This window comes from Gasterosteus aculeatus, chromosome 21 (assembly GCF_964276395.1).
Source record: "Gasterosteus aculeatus chromosome 21, fGasAcu3.hap1.1, whole genome shotgun sequence".
In the NCBI taxonomy this organism is placed as follows: domain Eukaryota; kingdom Metazoa; phylum Chordata; class Actinopteri; order Perciformes; family Gasterosteidae; genus Gasterosteus; species Gasterosteus aculeatus.
This window is the reverse complement of record NC_135708.1, coordinates 16,851,724-16,872,448: the sequence shown is the minus strand read 5'-3', so window position 1 is coordinate 16,872,448 and position 20,725 is coordinate 16,851,724. Positions and strand designations below refer to the sequence as shown.

The 20,725-nt window shown below is 45.9% G+C and overlaps 1 protein-coding gene across 1 annotated transcript in view; it reads left to right on the top strand.

Annotated features, from left to right (window-relative positions):
• Positions 1 to 635: 635 nt before the first annotated feature.
• Positions 636 to 20,725, top strand: part of ptprn2 (protein tyrosine phosphatase receptor type N2) — a 91,060-nt gene continuing 70,970 nt past the window's right edge. The window contains exons 1-4 of the mRNA XM_040166766.2: positions 636 to 956; positions 9,342 to 9,392; positions 14,105 to 14,218; positions 19,576 to 19,811. Coding sequence (XP_040022700.2) covers positions 872 to 956; positions 9,342 to 9,392; positions 14,105 to 14,218; positions 19,576 to 19,811 — 486 coding nt within the window. The 5' untranslated portion in view covers positions 636 to 871. The remainder of the gene's footprint in view (positions 957 to 9,341; positions 9,393 to 14,104; positions 14,219 to 19,575; positions 19,812 to 20,725) is intronic.

Sequence of the window (20,725 nt, the reverse complement as noted above, 5' to 3'; positions counted from 1 at the left end):
AAATAACAACTGTACGAACAAGCAATAAATCATCCTCCCCCATCTCTTCATCCCCAAAAAAGGAGTGGCTCCTATTTTCAGAACACATGCTGTTTAACTTAAGTCAATATTTGTAATTGTGCGTCCCAGGGACACACATGTAATGGTCTTATCTGGACAGTAAGGCCGGTACATCTGACTGCTCTGCACTCATTTATTCCTCTTGGATTCAGCGCGTCTCATAGTAAGAGGCTACATTTACTACATTTGGACAGTTAATCGTGTAATCTAAAGTCACATAAGTGTGGTATTGAGTAACATTTTTTAGTTACGTGTACTTGATTTAGAGGCAAATTTTATACTTTCCTGCATGGCTGTGCTGCACATAAATATATCAACTATGTTGCATGGTCACATATTGAGCAGCAATAGATACAGTGTATTATTCTATGATAAAATATATATTAATCATTCAAGGGCAATTTTGCTGCTAATTATTCTAAAGATCCAGATCTGTTAGTGACATTTATTTTCTCCCTGTCGAGCTGATAAAGCGTGTTTGTCTCTTTTCTCCTGCTGTGTTTTCTTGTGTCGTTCCCACGGTTTCCGGGCAGCGATCGACGCCCCCCCCCCCCCCCTCTCCCCTCCCCCCCCCTCCCTCTCTCCGTGCGTCCGGGGCGCTGTTGCACGTCGTCCCTCCTCGCCGTGCGTGTTTTGACGTCACAGCGCTTTAGGAGCGGCTCCTCCTGCGCGGCTGGTCGCTGTTCGCGGTGCTGAAACGTCGCCCTTTCAGCGGTCGTCGCTTCTTCTCTCCTCGCTTCTGCTTCTCCTCCTCCTCCTCCTCCTCCTCCGCCTCGTGCCATGGACGGCTGGCTGCGTGCTTAGCGGCGGTATGGATTCGCCCTGGTGTCCCGTCCTCCTCGCTGCATTGGCGGTGAGCTTCTGCTCCACACCTGCCAGCGCGGACAGGAAATTCGGTAAGCGTTTGTTTCATTCGGTTCCACTAGTTATTATTATTATATTCAGGGTAATAACCGTGTTATCTCCTTTTAGCTGGTCGTTCGAACTGGCATCGCAAAAGTTGTCTTTCCTATTGTGCTCCATTGTTCTTGCTATTTCTTAAACTTGTGTCAGGCGAGGCTGCTGATGACGTCTGAAGATCCATCTGTGAAAGTTACATAAGGTACCAGGCCCGGTGCAGGAAGCTCACAGTGAGATGGACCGAGCCGCTGGTTTCACAAAAAAACACTGTCAGGAGAAAAACAAAACTGCAACTTTTGCGCTCAATCGTGACTTTTACCTCCAGATGAATACACTATAACTACAAACAAATGTGCTTAATGGCTTTTATACCCATAAAAATGGCTCCACACATGCACCAAAGAGCATGCCATTCTAAATCTAGTTAAATATTTGATGATATCCAATTCCATGGGGCAGCTTTCATTTTCAGGCCCCGGTTGTATTGTCATTACCCTTCATCTGTTCTTGCGTCAGACGCTCCACTCTCATTTCAAACAGAATGGCCCATGTCCAAAGTACGGCATTCTAGAGAATTGTGTCCTTTGAGGGACAGAAAGAGATCAGAGGCCCTGACGTGACTGTTTCAGGTGTGTGTGTGTGTGTGATCACACTTACTGGTCCAGGATCTGCAGTCAGAACACACAGAATAAACTTTATAACGAGCGAGAGGCGTTGACACTGCTGCTGCTGTGATGATTCACACCGAGCTGCAGCGTGTTGTTTGTATTCAGAAGCAGAACGTTTCCACAGTTGGGTAGTTCATTTTTTTATATTCACACTCTGATCTTGTCGGCTAAAAGGTAAGCTAACATAATATATATAGACAGTACTTGTTTTTTCTCTTTAAAAAATAATGGTAATTTGTGGTTACCATGATTTGTGAATGAGTCAGTGTTTATTCCCAGAGTGCATTTCTCTCATTGAATTCTCAGCATGTGCTGAAGAGGTCTCCATTGTTAGCGCGTGGCTGGGAGTTAGAGGTGGTTTTATGTTTTTAATGAGTCCCACTGCGCAAAGCGATCAAGGAGTGCTGCTGCGACATAGATTTATGTATTTAATAACATTGCATATACGTATATATTTATATATATTTTTTTTCTTCTTCCAGGAGCTGATAATTGACACCTAGCACAACAGAAATATCTCTTAAACTACCAATAAGCCACATTTGAATGTATTAAATTAATTTATTATTCATTTCATACTGATTGTAGTCAGACACAACATGCTAAATATAATCACGCTGTGATGCGTCTTCCTCACGTGTTTCAGATTCACACTCACAAGTTTACATAAACAGCCAGAAGACGCAGAGACCTGCTGTTCTGTTGCCTTGATCTCCTCATGACCTCCACACTTGCTGCTCCGCGATGGCGCTGCGGTCGTCCAGCAGACGGCGGGGATCACGGGCGCGTTGACATGTTGTACTTTTCTGTGCTTTCACGCTAGGCTGACTCAACAAACAGCCTTGAGTCCAGTGCCTTGAAGCGAGGCATAATTCAAAAGCTCGTCGGAGAAGAAGCCAAAGGGGGTCGGGGGGGGGGCATCGTTACCGGTGGGAGGTGTTCGACAAATTTAACAGCACTACGCCGTGTTAGTTGTAAGTTAGTTATGTAAAGTTTTATCTTTTAGTCAAAGTAGATGAAGTCAAATCGAGGATCGGGATGAAGACTGCGAGAAGGATGACTCACTCGCACCACATTGATGGCGTTGATTTCCAAAAGCCTCGTGCGGCATTTGCGACACACTCAAAGGATTATTCGGCCTCAGCTCACCTAAACCTGACTAAAACAAAAGAGTGCTGTGTGTGTTGATGGGCAGAGTTGCTTCTAGATGGAGACGGTGGTCCTTTAAGGCTGCGCTGAGGGGTCCTTTCGTTACGACTGGCTATCAGCAGCCATCTCCTAATAGATCCAGGCGAGTTGGGTTTGATTCATAGTCTGCTCAGCTCTTATCTGTTTCGCCGCGGGCCTCCGTCTTCCCGTAGATGTCCAGACTCAGTGGTGATATCAACTACGCTACGGGATTCATGAACTGAAGAGATGTTTGAAATGACCTAAAATTGACCTAAAATATCTCTTTAGCTCAAGGAGACCTTCAGTCAACTGTGTGAACCATTAAAACTCTGCCGGGGTGTCTCAGCGGGGGTCACAGAGAAATCCGTCATCTTGACTGAACTGGTCGCATGCGTCAGGCTTCAGAATGCGTTGACACTTTGGATGTGGAGCTCTTCTAGGTTTCACCTAAAGGCTGGCTTGGTCTCATCCGCAGAAGAGGAAAAACTACTTATTGGAGGATATTTTGTGGTGCAACGCGGCCCTCCGTTGTGCACATGGCTGAGCTGTGTGCAGCTGCAGCATTCGATGCGAATGTGATCGGTGTACGGTCAAGACGGTCCGTTATCATCCGCTGTGGAATGTGATATGGGACTACCAATATCGCCTCGACCGAACCGACATCTGGATCGAGTGTCGCCGCGTTCCAAGATTCTTCAGCCAATCTCAACAAATTCCCGACACAGAGCAGGCTGTTATATTCCCGGCTGCGGGCGGTGTGACAAACAGACGAGGTGCGGCGGCGCTCCTCTGTGACTCGACAGATGCTCGGAGGAGTGCGTTGGCTCATGAGGGTGGTGGAAGGCGACAAGAGTGGCGACGGCTGGCGGAGCTCCCGCGTTTCTCCCGAACAAAATGTCAGCGGCCTCTTCGCGGGAGGGGTTAGTCGGAACTGTGTCGAATAGACGCGTCCAGACCATCCGTCTCCTGCCCGTCTTTCCTGCTCCAGTTCAAGGGGAACCTGGGGGATATTCTGGGTTGAGAGTGCCGCCAGAGAGGCAGGGGGGGGGAGGTTGTGAGGACTTCCTTTTTACCCTCTAAATGAAAAGACATTACATTTAACTCAGCTGGAACAATGTGTTGAAGAATACGCATGTCAAGCTATTTTGCCGCTTGCATGCAGAGTCGCAGTGTAGCAGAGTACTTTCTCCCCTCGGATTTACCACCTTAGCCGTGATTACAGCTGTCACGTGTCTTCGTTTTAGGGTGATGCTGAGAAATACTCCAGACCACGTTTATTGTATCGTAAAATTGAATAGGAGATGCATTGTATTATATTTGAGAGGGGTAGTCAATACATTATAGGATGGAGTAGGATGTTGATGTTTTCTTTTTGCTAAGCAGCTATAAGTGATGTGCTTATAATTCATCTTAAAATAACAATATCTGCCAGATCCATCCAAAAGCATTTCAGTCACTTCTTCTGTTAAATATACATTCGTTCCTGTAACTACTTTTCAATGCATCTCAATATATTGTTGGTTGTGTCTAATATTTGGGGTAATCCAAATGCAGCTAATCAATTTAGCAATGGAGGATAATAACATGTCATAAGAACCGTTTCAGGTGAGGCAGGATGGGTTTTAATATTTAAAATGCCGCTAGCTCGTGTAAACAGCTGGAGGAAAAGTCTTTGTTAAGAAGCGACGGACACACGGCGGCGGGTGTTGGCCTTTCCCTCAGGGGGATGAGCGGTTGTCTGAGTGGGACGGAGCGCGGATACAGTTTCACGCTAAAGTATTTCCCAAATGGCCCTCAATCTGATTTGACACAACCAAAATGCCGTGACTACGCAGGTGAGTTGTTTAGCTGAGAGATATTAAATTACGGAAAGCGAACAAGAACGCAGTAGCCAAACACCGCTGCACCACCTGCACCTCGAATGAGCTTCAAACGTTGCGCTCCATCCGGGGGATGTGGAGATTTGGAGAGGGGGGGGGGGGGGGGGGGGGGGTTGTGTTGGTTCCCTTTTTCAACGCCCAATCACGCCTCCGGAAGAGGGGAGAAAATCAAATGTCTGAATCATTCGGCGCGGTCGGAGGAAAGGTCACGAAGGGCCTATTTCTGGGTTCCTCCGTTGCCGCGGTGACGGCGCCAATCTTTAATTCATGGCTGGCAGCTGAGTGACTGAGAGGGAGCCGCCTGCCGGGGAATTGCGAGACAAATTCTCTAGAAAGTCCGTGAGAAATGTATTTAGTTTCACTCCTCTGGATGTCAGATGGTTTTCATGTCAGGAGACCTAAAAGCTCCCACTAATTATCACTTTAGTTTTGAAATGACCGTAGATGTTTTCACTGATGCAAACAATCTTCCCTCGAGAAGAAGTTTGACGTTTTGATAACTCAAGGTAACTGAGTTTTCCAAAAGGGTCAAACTGTGCGTCTGTGCAGAAAATCAGCATCCATCTGTGGAATAATAGAGAAAAACGAAGCCTCAACAGTAGGTGGTCATTTTGAGCCGTGGGAGTTTAATGTTTAACGGCGCGTTTCACCCCAGAAAGGATTCCTCATGAATTGTCGGCGCACAGAATGTCACGACATTATTAAAACTACACATTCTTGTCATGTTAAGATGAAAAGTGCACGAAAAATATTGCGTTACCGCGGCTTCGTCGCTGAGATGCAAAGTGCAGCTCTTGACAAGAACAGACCTTTCGGAGCAGAGAAAAGCTCGGAGCCATCTTTAATTTTAGCAGACGAGCGCCTTAATGACACAAGCTGTTTAAAACTGCGGACATGGTGTCAAACTGATACTAATTTGCTTGCAGGTGATGTTCCTCTCTTCTGTCCTCCAGTCGTGCTCCCAATTCACTTGCAGTTTTATTGCCGCTGCACAGATTTTTTTGGCTGACAGTACAGATGTGTGTGTGTGTGTGTGTGTGTGATTAGAAATGAGTCAGGTGTCCTTGGTTGGAGTTTATAATTATAGTAAAAGATATGTCGATGGCCCCAGAGAGAGAACATGTCCTAATGCAGCCGGCTCTGGGAGGGACTGTCCTCGCTGCCAGATTCCCAGCGTTCTCCTTGGCCCCTCTGACATCACAGATGGTCACCCGGCACCGGCCAGCCACCTGCGAGGGAAAAGTCAACGACGCAATCTCTTGACTTCTTGCTCAGCCTTGGGTTGGGCCTCATTAGGACGTAATCGTTCGTGTTCCAGGCGAGCTCGATAACGTACAGGTGGCGCTTCAGCGAGGTATTAATGTGGTTGTATCCTTTTCTAAGGACAAACTCTGCGTCATCCTAATGTAATTGCTTTTCCTTAAATGACCTTAGATGAGCTTTCCCCTTGTTGTTATGTCCCTGACACGCCGTGGAGAGATTTCAGCTGAAGGTGAAATGTGTGTGTGTGTGTGTGTGTGTGTAGATCCCGACTTGCTGCCCTTAATAGCAGTTAGCAGTAATACGTCAGGTAGGGGGCATTGTTGGAGAACGTCTCTCTGCTCCAGTCCACAGCTCTCAGCGGAGGCTTTTGAGAGGATGGAGGCCACATTTAATTGATCCTGATTCGGTACCTTCTGTATTTCCATTTTCACTTACTTCAAGTATCTTTGATTTCAAATGATGAGAAAACAGGCCACTAACTACCAGCACTACCAGTAACACCTGGACTTAGCTCACATCTAGTCCTGGCTGATAATGACTAATCATTAAGTCAATAAACTCTTAGCTCAAGTTGACGTCTGATAATATGATGTTTAGTTGTCAATTAAGAAAATTTATATGTTAGTAAAAGCGGGTTTAGTAGTTTCACATTTTCAAATTGACATATGTGCTGTTTTTGTAGTCTTCTATAAATTAAATATACTATATAAACAGGTATATAAGTATTTTAAGTCACCGTTAATTGGGACACAAGATAAAAAAATTAGGCTGTACTTACTTCAATTGGTTAGTTCCCCATTGAAAAGCTACTGTGATGATGTTGCCATGGCAACAGAGCATCGCCACTTAATCGCACTTCTTTAGAAAGGTAATTTTTCCCTTTTCTTTGGGAAATGATCATGTACCCTTAGAATTACACAATGTGGCTATTCATTTTTCAGGATGCTTCACTAGGAAATAACAGAGAGCTTTTTCTTTTTTTTTTTTACCAGCATCTCTTCCTCACTCGACGAGTTGAGCATCCTTTTGTTTTTTTTCCCGCCTGAGGTAATCAGCAGCATTCACTGTGATTGCATTTTAATTAAAAAGCCCCATTTTAATCATCTCTGCCATGGTGGAGGAGAAAGGGGATGTGGCATTATCAATTCTATATCCCTGCCTATTACACACACACACACACACACACACATGGCCTGACTCACTATGCTTAACGGGATGCTTCATTAAATGGAGGTAGTACTTAATATTGAGAGCTGACATGGCCTCCCAGAGACCCTGACGATATAAGCAAGGCGGGGTAAAGTTGAACGGGAGGACGCTAATTGCAGGGTGCTGAGATTTAGGGTCAAGAGGGGTGTGCGGCTGTTTCTTGAAATGTTCAAGTCCTCTTCCAGCAAAATCCTCTTGGTAAAATAATGAATATTAAAATTAAAAATATTAAATTAAATATTTTAAAGTTGTGTTTATTTTGCTCTTTTGGCTCTGTTTTTGGTTATGTGCCTGGTTTGCAGAGGCATAGAAACGTGAGGTGGTCATTCTCATTTTTTATATAGTACCGTATAGTATTATACACAATGGAATAGTTGTGTATCTGTGGTCCAGTTTTTCAACCAACAGCAATGTTTTATAGTCGTGGTTTACTTGCAAAGTAGCTGAATCTGTCCATGAAAATAATAATTACAGTGACAAAAGCAGTTTTTCTGTGGTTGAGCAGAAGGTTCTTTCTCTTCTGATTGAGACATTCTGCCTTTTTAGTTTTGTTGTGGAGAGCAGAGCGACCTTACCGCTCTGTTATGACGCCGCACTCCACAGCACTTAATTGCTGTTTTGCTGATATATTGAAGCCGTTACCAAAGGATGGGATTTTACTAAATGTGCCATCAACATTCATCGTATTATATTATCACGTAGACTAGACGTTAATAATCACAAGGCTATAACGCTCCTAATGGCGGAACAAACTTGGAACAAGCGACGCCTGAAACGTTCCGGTCTGATCCACGCCGTTCCTGATTATCTCTCCTTTCTGTGGGATTGACAGGCTTTTCCCGACCTCTCTCTTCTCATTATCAAAGAGGTCTACGGAGGACTTCCCTCCCCTTGCTCACGGCTGTCCGTCGAGGCCGCGGGGGCCAACGGGCTGCGTTCAATCACGTCACTCCTACTGATGAGCTGAAGCGGTGAAAATATCAGATAAAAGGGGGCTCGACCCAGATGTTTAACAATTGTGAACTCTGCAGTCTGAGCCTATCAACCGCTAATTAAACAAACGGACAATTATTTTTTATTTTTTTTCTGGAAACGTTTAAATGTTGAGGATCACCTGCGCGTTTCTGCGAGCAGAGCCGTTGGCTCGCTGCGACTCCCACGTGTGAAATATGAACACAGGGAACGGCTACCCATAATGCTGCTGCCATCTGCTCATTTATTAGAATGGAACACGCAGCCCTGGTGCCAGCGTCAAAAGTGAATTAATATTCAGACAGCATCCATAAATGGAAGCGTCGGGGTATTAGTGTCGGAGACGGGACGGGAGAAGACGCCCTAATTGATGACGGATGGCTCCGCCGTTAGCAGTGAGGCCCTCGGCCAGAGCTAATGTACTACTAAGCTGCAGGCTTCTGTCACAGCGCGATGCATTTTTTGGAATTTGTGACATTGGGTTAATTTGCTTCTGAAATTTAGTAAGTTTTCTGCTAGTTGTACACAAGCGTCTGGGCTCCGTTCGTAGCATTTGTAATGCTTTCTCCAGTGCCATTTATACCTGCTGCACACGTTTGAATTCTCTCTCTTCTTCCATCTTGAGTTGACAGTGATTTAAAAGATGAAAGTAGGCTGCGGCTCATTTTAGTTTTATTCATTTATTAGGGTTCTTGCTGTGTTATATGCGTTTATAGATCGATTCTATTTTTGAATTTGAAGCTACCTCCAGCAGCAGGTTAGTTTAGCTTAGCATAGAGACTGAAAACAAGGGAAACCAGCTCCGCGCAAAGTTAACACAACCACAAATAGTCATCTGAACTCTTTGCACTGCTGAAAGAAACGAGATGTTGAGTAATTAGTGATCTTTAGAGCTGCTGGAAGGGGGTTTTGTTACTTTTTCACAATGCTAGGCAGAGCAAAGATAGCTGTCTCCTGCAAACATCAGCTGCTGCAGCTCGATGTTTGGTAAACAAAATAAGATAAAATAATCCTTATAGTCCCGCAGAATAGACTTTAAAGTGAAACCAGATCAAAAACACTTATAAATAAGCTCTAATAAAAACAACATTGATCCACAATAACTGAATCAGATATTATATATATAGAAAGATATTACATATACAGAGAAGTATTATAACTGTTTTTATTGCACAGGTCTTGAGTGGTTGTGTAAGTATCTTTATTCTCTCCCCTCCAGGTTGCCTGTTTGAAGATGAGCTGTGTTCGCCGTATGAGTTCTGCGTCAATGGTAAGTCAGACCCATGCAGACGCGTGCGCCTTTACGCCCACCGCGCCTCGTTATATCGCCGCGCTGAAGCCGCTCCCGAGCCGTCGCAGCTATTTTCAATCATTCAGGCCTCTATAGAGAGAACCATCGTCATCGGAGAGAGCTCGCTCACAGCCGTTTTGATCCGCGCCCAGTTTAGACGTATGAGTCACGTTTGAGAAAAGCGGCAAAAGCAACGCGAGAGCCCGGCGACACAACTGTTAATCATTTAATTCATCCAACTCAAAAGCTCAGGATGAATAAGCACCACGTTGACCGTCTTAAATGTCGAGCTTTGCTCAAACCGCAAATTCACCGTCTCGTCATGGAGGATGGACGGGTCTGTGCCAGTGGTTGCCGTGGCAACGCGTCACCTGATGAATAGAGAGGAAATGTCGGGGTGCTTTTCACAGTGTGGCAATCAGCAGAATCGCACACAGCGGGGAGGGAGGGGAGGGAGGAGGCTTCAATTTTGAATGGGATTTCATAGCATGACAATATCAAGAATCATCTTCACGAGAGAGCTATCGTGAAAGGTTAATATATTCCAACGTAGCTGAAGGACTTGACAGCATATTGTTTTTGGGGGCGCACCGGAGATCAACATCGGTCCAACATTATGATGTTTAGTGTCCGGGTTTGTGGCTTCTTGCTTCTCATGCTGCTCTGTTCATTTACGTACCCCAAATGTGGATGGTTTAAATACCATCAAGTAGTAAGTAAATTAAATTCATCCAGCCTGCTCAAAGGAAAAGGCTAAATGACTAAAACGAGACGTAGACCTGCTTGGGCTTGTAAGTGGTTGTTGGAGGAGGCTGTTTCAAGTCTTCTTATCCAACTACTGTCCAAAGACGGGTTAAAGAGATGCGCGTTGGCTGTGATCCGATCTAACAGTGAGGGCTACTTAGTGGTTTTTGGATCCGCAGCATGTCAGAGAGGCACATTTGGAGGCCTCCGCCCCTTATTTCCATATTAACCCAGTTTAGCAGGAAACGGGGAAGGAGGTGGCAGCGCGGAGGGTAAATATAAAAAGACTGGCTATAATTACACCGACTGCATCGGTACAAGGGAGAGATGTGTAATGGAGGGAAATTGCTGATACCTCAACAAAAATCCCCCCGAGGCACAGAGGAGGGTCGTGGTGGGTGTGGAAGATCCATATTACCTCAATTTATCCCGCACAGTTCAGGCCTGGATGGTCATTTCTTATCCCACGTCTTTTCATCTCCTCACCGCCTATTTTATCTTTTAAGCCGCGCTCACTGAAATGCAATTACAGGCGCTGTGCTCGAGAAAGGGAAACACACACACACACACACAGGCCAGAAAGATTAATGTTGTACATAATGTGCAAGTAATGAAAGCGTATTGAGTTGCTTCATCACCCGTCAGATCTACGCCCTGTCACTCTCCAACGGGGGACAGGGTGGGAGTAACTAGGTCTGCCACCTCAACTCCTCCCCCGCGTCCCCGAAGGAGGAACCTGGTTTATTCTGGGCGAGGCAGTCGCGCTCTTCCTCACCCGTGCTGTTGCCATGCAAAGGGGCTTTAGGGGAAGAGAGCTGTTCTCTTCGCTGTCAATCAGCACCAGGTTTTTACACTGCAGTTCATAAGTAGTCAGTTTTAATTTGTGCAACCACGATTACATTTTGAGGCGGCTTTGATAAAATAGGAGACAAATGCGCTTCAATGTGTTCTCGTTATGTAGAAGTTATGTCTCATTGATTTAGTAGGTCAGGTCCATTCGTCATAAGATCTTCAGCTGCCATTTTGCTGCCAACAAATCAACTGTTTATTTCCATCTTTGGGGAAAATACTTTCTCACAGGTTCCTTTAAAAGGATATGCGATTACCCCGAGACCGGAAATTCCTTTTAATTTGATGCATCCCTACAGAGTCTGTGGCTTTCTGGTGTGATAAGCTAAAGCACAGCGGATGAGTGCTAGAAGATTCCCTGTGGGCTGCCGTTGTCAACAAATGGAAGCTGAAGTCTGTGGAGCTGAAGCGCCGGGTCTGGTTTATCTTTAGTAATTTATGTATTTGCATTTAGATGCGGCGCATGAATAAGCGCAATTATCATTTCAAAGGCACAATGTTCATATAAAAAAAAAAAAGACCTGAATAACCAGTAAGCACTTGAGCTTCTGTTCCTGTCCTTGTTAGCCTCGTCGTCTTTATCTGGGCAGTGCATTGATTCAGGCCTTTTCATTTTCATGACTCCAGTTGCACAGCTAATACACCTGTTCCAATACGTCTTAATTTGTCCCTCGGGTCTGTTTTCTCCTCCTTCCGGCTTTACAGTCTTTTAGAAATGCTCCGCAGACTGTCGGCTCTGCTGTTCGCTCCCGTTATCTCAGAGCATTAGCCTCCGCAGCTTGAATAGCTTTAGCGGCAGCCGGCTGTCTGTCACAGCGGGAGGAGGGACGGTGTCTGGATTTAAAGATCTTCACCTTCGTTTTGGCTGAAAGTCTTCGTCTTCATTCCTGTCAGCGCGGCGCTTGTGCAGACGCAGCCTTGTCTTTAGTGGGCATGACACTGGTGTGTAGGATTAGTCGCTTTTGTTGATTGATTCATGCATTATAGATTAGATTGATCCAGGTTAAATTGCACTTGAGTTGTATTGTGTTTGTCACAGTGAAACAAGGCACAACTTGATCCATTGACCCATTAATGATACCATAAACTTGACTGATCCTTAGAAAATCACTTTGTTCTGCTGTCCTCGATAGATTTTGCTTCATTCCCAAATAGCTTTGGAGTCCATGGCCCTATAATATATAACCAACGCTGCCTGTTACATGCTGACGCATTTATGGGACCTGCCTGATATTTTATTGCCCTGCTTGTTATTTTTAGATTTGAACCACCCTTCATCCCGCAACCCTGAAATTAAAACTTGGTTTTTAGCTGAGAAGAAAATCTGTTTCCGTGAGCCCTCGTTGCCTGATAATCTTTGCATCGCGAATACAAACTACAGCAGTGACAGAACGGTGCTTTGTGAGTCATCGTGCATGCGGCTCCAAATGGTTCAACATCACTTTGATAAATCCATCCAACTCTAAAACGGTGGCCTTGTTGTGAAATACCTCTCTGACTTTAATGCACGGGTCAGTGTTTGTTTGTCTGTGAAATGTACCCAGCAACCCAGTTAACGCCAGCCACTGCCGTGGAAACTAATTAAAAAAAGGAGAGCGTAAAACATTGCCCTGTTTCTGCCGACTTGTTATGTCACCAGCCTTTCCTCGCTTCTTACATAATATGTGTCATTATTGTTCCACTGGGAGAAATAAATCCGACCAGAGTGGTTTTGAGAAAACTTTCATCGCGATGATTTTAAGTGAGAAGAGGGTCTGCAGATGTCTGTGAAGCTCTGAGCGTCCGTGGGTGGGAGGTTTTCCTGTGTGCTGTTTGAGATCCTAAAATAACTCTCTGACTGTTATTCTGTGTCGTCTATGCTAATTCAACACCTCCCACGGGCTTCTTCCTGTACAGAGCTGTCATTTAACGGGTCACAGGCAAAGGGTGAGGCAGGAGGGGGGGAGTCAGCGTAACAGCCGCTCCCTGTTTAGAATAAGAATTCAATTTGGAGCCTGACATCACGTTATTATATTTCTAATCATCAGTCACTGACTTTCACGCCGAACGTGACACTCTAATCCCATTATTTGCTGTGGAAGTTATTAAAGAATATTTTTCTGGTGTTGGCGCTAAGGCGAAGCTCGACACCCTGCTCTTTGTGGCAAAATGCTAAATCATATACGTGCACGCGTACACAACTATACAGTGTATAAATGGCGTTGGGGGGAGGTCGCCGCATATTTGCAGCGTGTAAAGGACGTCGGTGTTTGTGTTCTCTGCGGACATGTCGCCGTGCATCAATCGCACCGCTGATGTTTGCCATCACTGTCTGACATCTTGGGCCTAATTAACGGGACGCTGCGGTGCATGACAAAGCGTTGATTCACATCATCAGGCCGCGTCTAATCGCAGTGGCGCCGACGCACATGCTCGCGCGCGTTGCGCGACTGCACGCACGGACACGCAAAAACGCACACGGGCGAGGTGGCTCAAATCGAAGGATGGAGGAGTCGCCTCACAGAGATCACCTGTGAGGTGGACTTTCATTAAGTGAGTTCAGGCAGCAACAAGACCCGTGGATTTATCTCTGTGACTGAGAGGAGACAAAAAAAAAAAGGGACATGGTTCATTTATATTGCAGGCGTCACGTCTGCGCTCTGTTTTCTGACCCCCTGATCCTCGGCGTCCTCCTGCGGTCTCGACCGGCCTTTTGAATGAGGGGGCTGATGGGGAATCTGTTGCGCGGGGTTGCCTAGCAACCCGTATCGAGTGAGGCGGGGAGGCCCGCTGATAGGCAGAGCAGCGAGGGTCTCTGATAAAGTCCTTCCTGTCAAGAACGTTATCGCGCTGCTGTCTGAGAGGAGAGTGAGCCATTACCCCGCCTCCCCTCCCCTCCCTCACCCTACGCCCTCCGAACCCCCTCCTCCATCCCCCCCAGGATTTTTGTTACAGACACAATCAAAGTGCCGCACACCAATACAACCTTTCAAAAAGGCAGATGGGCTTGAAACGTCTTTCTCATGTGTGCTTTTCACTTACAGCTGATTTTCACAGTGTTTTCACAGTGTTTTTACAGTGTTTTCACAGTTGTTTCCCCCCCTTTTTTTGCTGTGTAGACGGAGTGTTTGGAAAGTGCCAGGAGCTGGCCGCTGCAGACCTTTACACGTACGATATTTCTTCCTCGGCTTTGCAGCGCCTCAGGATCCTCCTACAGAAACTGGCTCACAGAGGTAAATACTGGCCGTCTGTCTTCGTCCGATTGCTCCCCCCCCCCACCTTCCCTCCCCCCTTTCTTCAGCCCCCTTTATCAGTTATGTACAGAGCTTACCGCAAATGTCCACCGCCATTGTTCAACGGAAGCCAAATGAGCCAAGCTGTCTCCTTGGCCAGCACGGTGCAACACAATTGAGCTACAGCAGGTCATTTGACTCATATTGGGCCATTGTTTCGCCATCACCCCCCCCTGTAACTCCAGCAGCCAATGTAATTGGCTCGTATGCTGGTGGGGTATTTAGAGCTAATTTTGTGGATGAGTAACTGTGCAGTGTAATCACCTTAGGCAGTCTCTCCCTCTCAATCAATGGCAGCAGCTAATGTGTTTGTTGTAACAGGTCACGTCTTCGGGGGCCATACAGTGCATTTGCAATGAGATGTCTTCGTAACAGAAGTAACTAAACAGCTCATTGTGAATGCAGCAGGAATTTAAGGGTTCACGTTTTCTAACCTCGGAGCCGTGTCTCTCCTCAGTCCTGTCACGTTGACTTTGCAGATTTGGCATTCTTGTCTCGTAACCGCAAGAAATTACTGCCTGCAGGCAGTCTGTTGTTATGGATCCATCGCTATAACCGCTCGAATAAAGGACTTTGGCTTGTTTGTTTCTGAGAGGAAACTTGTGGAAAGCGATTTTGTGCACACAAAACAGCTTTTGTTAAATTATGGATGAAGAGGTATTCAAGATTAAATGTAGCAGTTCTTCCAAGAAAATCCATCTCAACCAATTCAACTCAAACTGAATCCTGACTAAGATAAACTAAAATAAATATTGCATTTGTAAAGACCAGTCTTTACACACTGCTACGTTGTGTTTTCAGCACCTTGGGCAGCTTGTTACTACAGTTACGACCACCAGGGAGCAGTAGACACCTTTAACACGCACCGTGACCGCGAGCATCAACCCTCTAAACATAATTGGCTTTGCAGGGCATTCCGAGCTTAATATCTTTTAACAGGCGTGAACCGCTGTGGAAAATAATTAGGAGCAAGTAGTTGGCCGGAGAAAATTAAAAAAAAAAAAAAAAAAGGGGGGGGGAAAGAATAAAGTGATGAATATTAGGTAAGGCGAGACAGCACAATTATTCTAATTGATGCTTTGAAATAAACAAATGAGATCCGGTGTGTAATTTTCCCCTGCCCCCCCTTTTTTAAAACGCTTTAGATGCTTTTCCCCACAAGCCTGACCGTGTGTTTGTAGACACCCATTTACAGACGCCGAAGACATGACATCATCACTTTGAATCCCCCCCCCCCCCCCCCCCCCCCGCCCCTTGCATCCACATACACAGAGCTTTGGCTTCTGGTGAATCCACAGTGCGCCGTATAAACCCAGTGGTACGTTATTCTTATCAGCTCAGCGGCTATTGAAGTGTCATCTTTGAGACATTTTATTCCCTTTTTTTGTCAGCCCCCGACGGGGTTACCGAGACCATTGTACTGCGACCTAAATTGAAGAGGTAAAGGGGAGAAAAAACTGTTGAAGAACATCAATGGAATCGATTTACAATCCTCTTTATCTTTCATCAGAGATGCAGGTACAAACCGCGCACAATCTCTGCCCCGCTGCACAATACCAACGTCATTCAGATCAATAAAAAACGGACCCTCGCAACAAAAGGGCTTAGGTTTGTCTGGCCGTGTCCCCCACTGGCACAGCGCAACGTCTGCTATCCCGTTTTGATCGCAGTACCTTTTGAATACGAGGCCCCCGTCACCCAACTGTAAATGACTTTTATATTACACAGCACCTAAAGCCAAGCGGCGTTAGTATTCACCGCGTGCTGCTGTGGAGCCATCGTGGCGCCGCTCAACGTGTGTGTGCTCGCATACCGGGATTGTGGGGCGATGCACACGGGAGCTAATTCAGCAATGTGCTGTAATTCACATGTACAACACGCACAGCAATGGAGCATCTGACTGAACGCTGCCCCTACACAGCAAATGTCCAATCATTGCATAGCAACCATGTTCAGACGGGGACAATCTGTCCACCGTGAGAGCAAACAATCGGCAGTCATCCCGCGTTCAAGACTGCACATTTCAATCCGCCTCTCATTGGCTAGACGTCGCCGCCCCGGAGCGCGAGTGGGTTAGCGTGTGAGCCAATCACAGCGGGTCTGGTCTTTATTTCCCGCTCATTAGCGCGTAGCTGCTTGCAGTTGTAACCCGAGCTTTATCATCATTTCAGTAAGGTGAGACTACAAAATCCGCCTTAATGACACCTCCTACACTGCAGGGTATTTTTGAATTATTCGTCCAAATTTTAATATGTGAAGCAATCATGCAACAAGTAACACTTTAGCGAGGTAGGGGGACTTGTTTGTAGACAGTGCATCTTGAATTTAAAAAGAAATGTGAGCGTTAGAGGCCAGTAAATGCATTTACTAGTGATTTACACAACAGAGGAGTTTCTCTACCTTCCCGATATTTTCTTTCATCTTAAAAGGCTTCAATATTACATCTTATTCCAAACATTTTTAAATCAAATTTTCTCTGTCTTTTCCATATTGCGGACTGGAAGGACAGCAGAAAGTTAATTCTATGCTTTTTGAAAAACTAGTTCATATCGTATTTCACCAGTTCCTGGTCAGTATTTATCCTGTCAAGCTCTATTCTGTCAACGTCGGAAAGAATCACGTCAGAATTCATCGCTGGTGTTCATCATACACGCCGTTTAAACTACACTCACCCCGCGGCCCGCTGACCCGCTGACCTGTGCAGAGCGCCGGGTATTCTCATAGCGCTGACGAGTGAAGTAAGATGATGCTCGGTGACATTTGCGTTATAACTCCATTGACAGGAGGCATCAGTCAGGGACAATCAGTGACCATAAGCTGACACTGTGTCAGTCCTCTGCCCGCTTTCTTCCTGCACTAAAAATGTCTTTTTTGACAGACAATCGACAAGAGCCGTTGTGGTTCGTCCTCGTATTTTCGCCCTGTCTGTTCCTTGACGACCTTGCTAGATGGTACTGGAGAGATGAAAAAAAAAAAAAAAAAAAGAACCCGCCAGATACATCGCACACTAACGTGCCGTGTGGAAAACCGGAGTTGTTGTGTGGGAAACAAGAGTGCTTTTATTGAACCGTTCGCTGTGATTCTGTGTCTGTGAAGGTTGCAGGATCATTTCAAAGGGGCTGCTGCAGATTTTCACTCCGGGCAAAAAATGATTTCCTTCACAGGGAAATAATAGTTTATGTCCTTGTAAATGTTCCACCAACTGTTTTGCAGCAACGGCAAAAGGTTCAAATCGACAGAACTCAAATAATTAACAAAATATTATCGTCCTGTAATTTGGGGGGAATCGCTTAAAATAATGCATTGGCTATTTTGAATATTTTATATTTTATATCCGTCAGTGTAAACATCATGTAGCTTCAATGAAGAGATGAAACAGGTTGATAGAAGAAGACAAAGCTACTAAACAAAGTATGTGGGATGTAAGTAAGAAGATAACATCTATACTTTATATTTTTTAAGCACACGTGATGACACTATACACAGTGTATTCCTATTTTCAGCACGGCAGGGTATCAAATTGGGATCTACACATTTCTCTTTGATTTATTAGGTAGATCTTGCTGCTAAATTATTCAAGCTCCCTCTTCATTAATTCCTTCAAAATCAGTTGGCGGAAAGAGGGACGTAAAGGAAAAAGGGAAATCTGCATTTCAAAAACGGCAGATGAAACCTCAACGACGTGTAGACAGGATTCGATCTAGGCTTTGAATATCCAGGAAGCCCCTCCATCTCTCTCTCTCTCTCTCTCTCTCGCTCTCCCTCCCTTTCAGTCACAGAGAAAACCGACTGGAGGCCACGGAAATATCTTGCTTGTTTAAAAGCTGTTGCGCTAATGGAAGAGCGCTAAATAACCGAGACGTTTGCCTGAGACGGCGTACTATCCTTAATAGGCGAGGACCCGACAGCGCTTGTTCTTTCTCTGGACTAACAGATGAATTTGCATGACATTTAGCTCCTCGGTGCCCAAGGTACTCGGCTGAGCTTTTGATTGAGAGAAGTCCAACCTTAGCGGCCCGGTTTCTCCCTGTCTTTGGCTCACTTTGATTGTGTAATTTTCGCCAGTATCCCTCCCTCCCCCTCAAGGGTTGCTCGTCACAAACACACAACAACATGGTATGTATGGAAATGAGTCCGACCCCCCCCCCAGGAGACAGCAGGGGGAATAGAGGTGTCACAGTCAATGAGGCCAGCTTCATCCTCTCGCCCTGAACCCATTTAACCAACTGCAGTTAACCCGAAGGTACCATATGGATCCTTTAGGGCTCGAAGCCGGAGCCGATTTCGCCCGGCCGCGCTGACGATACGCCGCCGCGCTGATATATAACAAGCACACGCCACATCGGTTAAGCCACGGGTAGTTAACTGTCATTGTTGTACGGATGGCTGGTCCGGCCGCGTTCCAGAAGAGCGACGGCATACGCTGCTTTGTGCCGCCAGTAGTGTGACTGGAGGCGTCCGTGGCTGCTGCTCACATCCTCATCTGCCGCTCATGAATATCTATGAGAATACCAAGTCGAAAGGGTGAGAAAACAAGGCTAATGAAGACGTTCGGCTTTGTTGATAGTTTCTTATTTTTTTTTTAGGGGGGGGGGGGGGTGTGTACTCTTAAACCCAGGCTGAATATTTATGGCTATCAAACAACTCCACATCATTAAGAGCAGCATTGTTTCCTTTGGTGAATGTAAAAAGTTAGGCATGTGGCAGCGAGTAACGTGAGCGGTCCGCACGACATAATTAGTTATTTCTCATTAAAAAAGGCCTCTGCGTTGAAACTCAAGTATCATCAGCGGCAGCTTGGCCCCTCCAACGAAAATATGATATCTGTGGTATTTCCATGCTCTCTGCCGATGGAATGCCGTGCCTCCTGGAAATGAAGCCATGTTTTGGGTATCTTTTTTTTTTTTGCTTGGGTAGCTCCATCTGGTCCTGGCACCAGTGCGCTTTGCCCCTGCCCAGGAGTTCTGCATTTCAACTATGTGTTGGCAATTAGCAGATATGTTGGCAAGGCGTCAGGCCGCAGTGTGACAATCTCCCCAGGCTTGTTGACTGGCTTCGGTGTGTGTGTGTGTGTGTGTGTGTGTGTATATACATGTGTCTGTACATGTGTGCTTGATTGTGTGGTCAGGGTTCTTATTGTCTCATTTGTACATCAATGCAGAATGTTTTTGTTTTTCTATTTATTAGTGTTGAAGCAGTGTTTAATCTGAAGTTATTGGCCTACATGTTGTTTTTTCAAGGTTACAGTTGGGAGGTTTAAACTCTAACCACTTCGTCCATCTTTTTTTTTCTTCCAGGTTTGACGTGGCAGGACGACATCACCCAGCAGGTCATCTCTAAAGAGCTCTCCAAGCTGAGGACCATTCCTCTCCGCCACCAGGCCTCGGCTCCGAGCCCTCTGACGGCCCACAGCAGCTCCAGAGACCGGAAGCTGAGCAGAAACCTCCAGCAGTACCTGGCGAGCCTGGGCCTCCTGTCGCAGTCTGAGGTCGAGGGAAAACCAGGAATTCAACAACTGGGGGTCAACGCTGAGGTGAGAAAGTCACTCGCGGTTCGGCTTCGGATTGGATTGGATTGGACACCTGTGACGGGTGCACAAAACCAATTTAGTCCAGGATTAAGGCAATAAATGTGGATCCACAGAGTAAACAAACTCACACGTTTCCTCAATTAAATGGTTGAAAGAACTCTTCCTACTTCCTTTGAATGGGAGTCATTATGTCTTCTGCCGAGGTCGCCCTCTTGTCCCCGGACCGCTTTTGTTTCTCTCCTTCTGTCTCCTCCTCCTCCTCCTCCCTCTCCCGCCGGGCAGAGACCTTTTTGACACAATGCAGATCTTCCATCACCTCTTTACATTATTCAACCCTCATATTTTAGGGTGGAACCCTGGCTTTGTGCGAACGGCGCTGCGCATCCTTCACAGCCGAGCCGCTTCCCGCTGGCTTTGTCGTTGCAGCCGTAATGCAAAGTTGAAGAGTTCAGAGACCTTCTTTATTGATGAGGCGGTGTCTTTTGTTCGGTGGCGCGATGGAAAAATGCAAACACGGTTAGCGTGAATGGCGGAGCAACCCCGTCTAGCTGTGCTAATGCCATTATGGCCTCTCTTGGCGCTGGCTTGGAAAGACTGACATTTTCTCTCTCTATGTATTTGAAGGACAGAAAATGGCACCGAGGGAGAAACGTAGTATAAGTGCTGCAGCAACATGGAGGATAATGCTGCTCAGTGGATTGGATATATTGTGAGCTGAATTGAAGCGTGGGTCCTTAGGATTCAGACAGAAAGAACAATTTCTCTTTTTCACAGAGAGAAAGAACAGAGAAGAACAAAATCACACATTTTGCTGCCAGTATTAATACCAACAATAATGCCAAATGGCCTGATATCAGAAATCTCATAGTTTCTTCTCCTTAGATAAAGGACGACTTCTACTTCTCCGACAGAAGGGA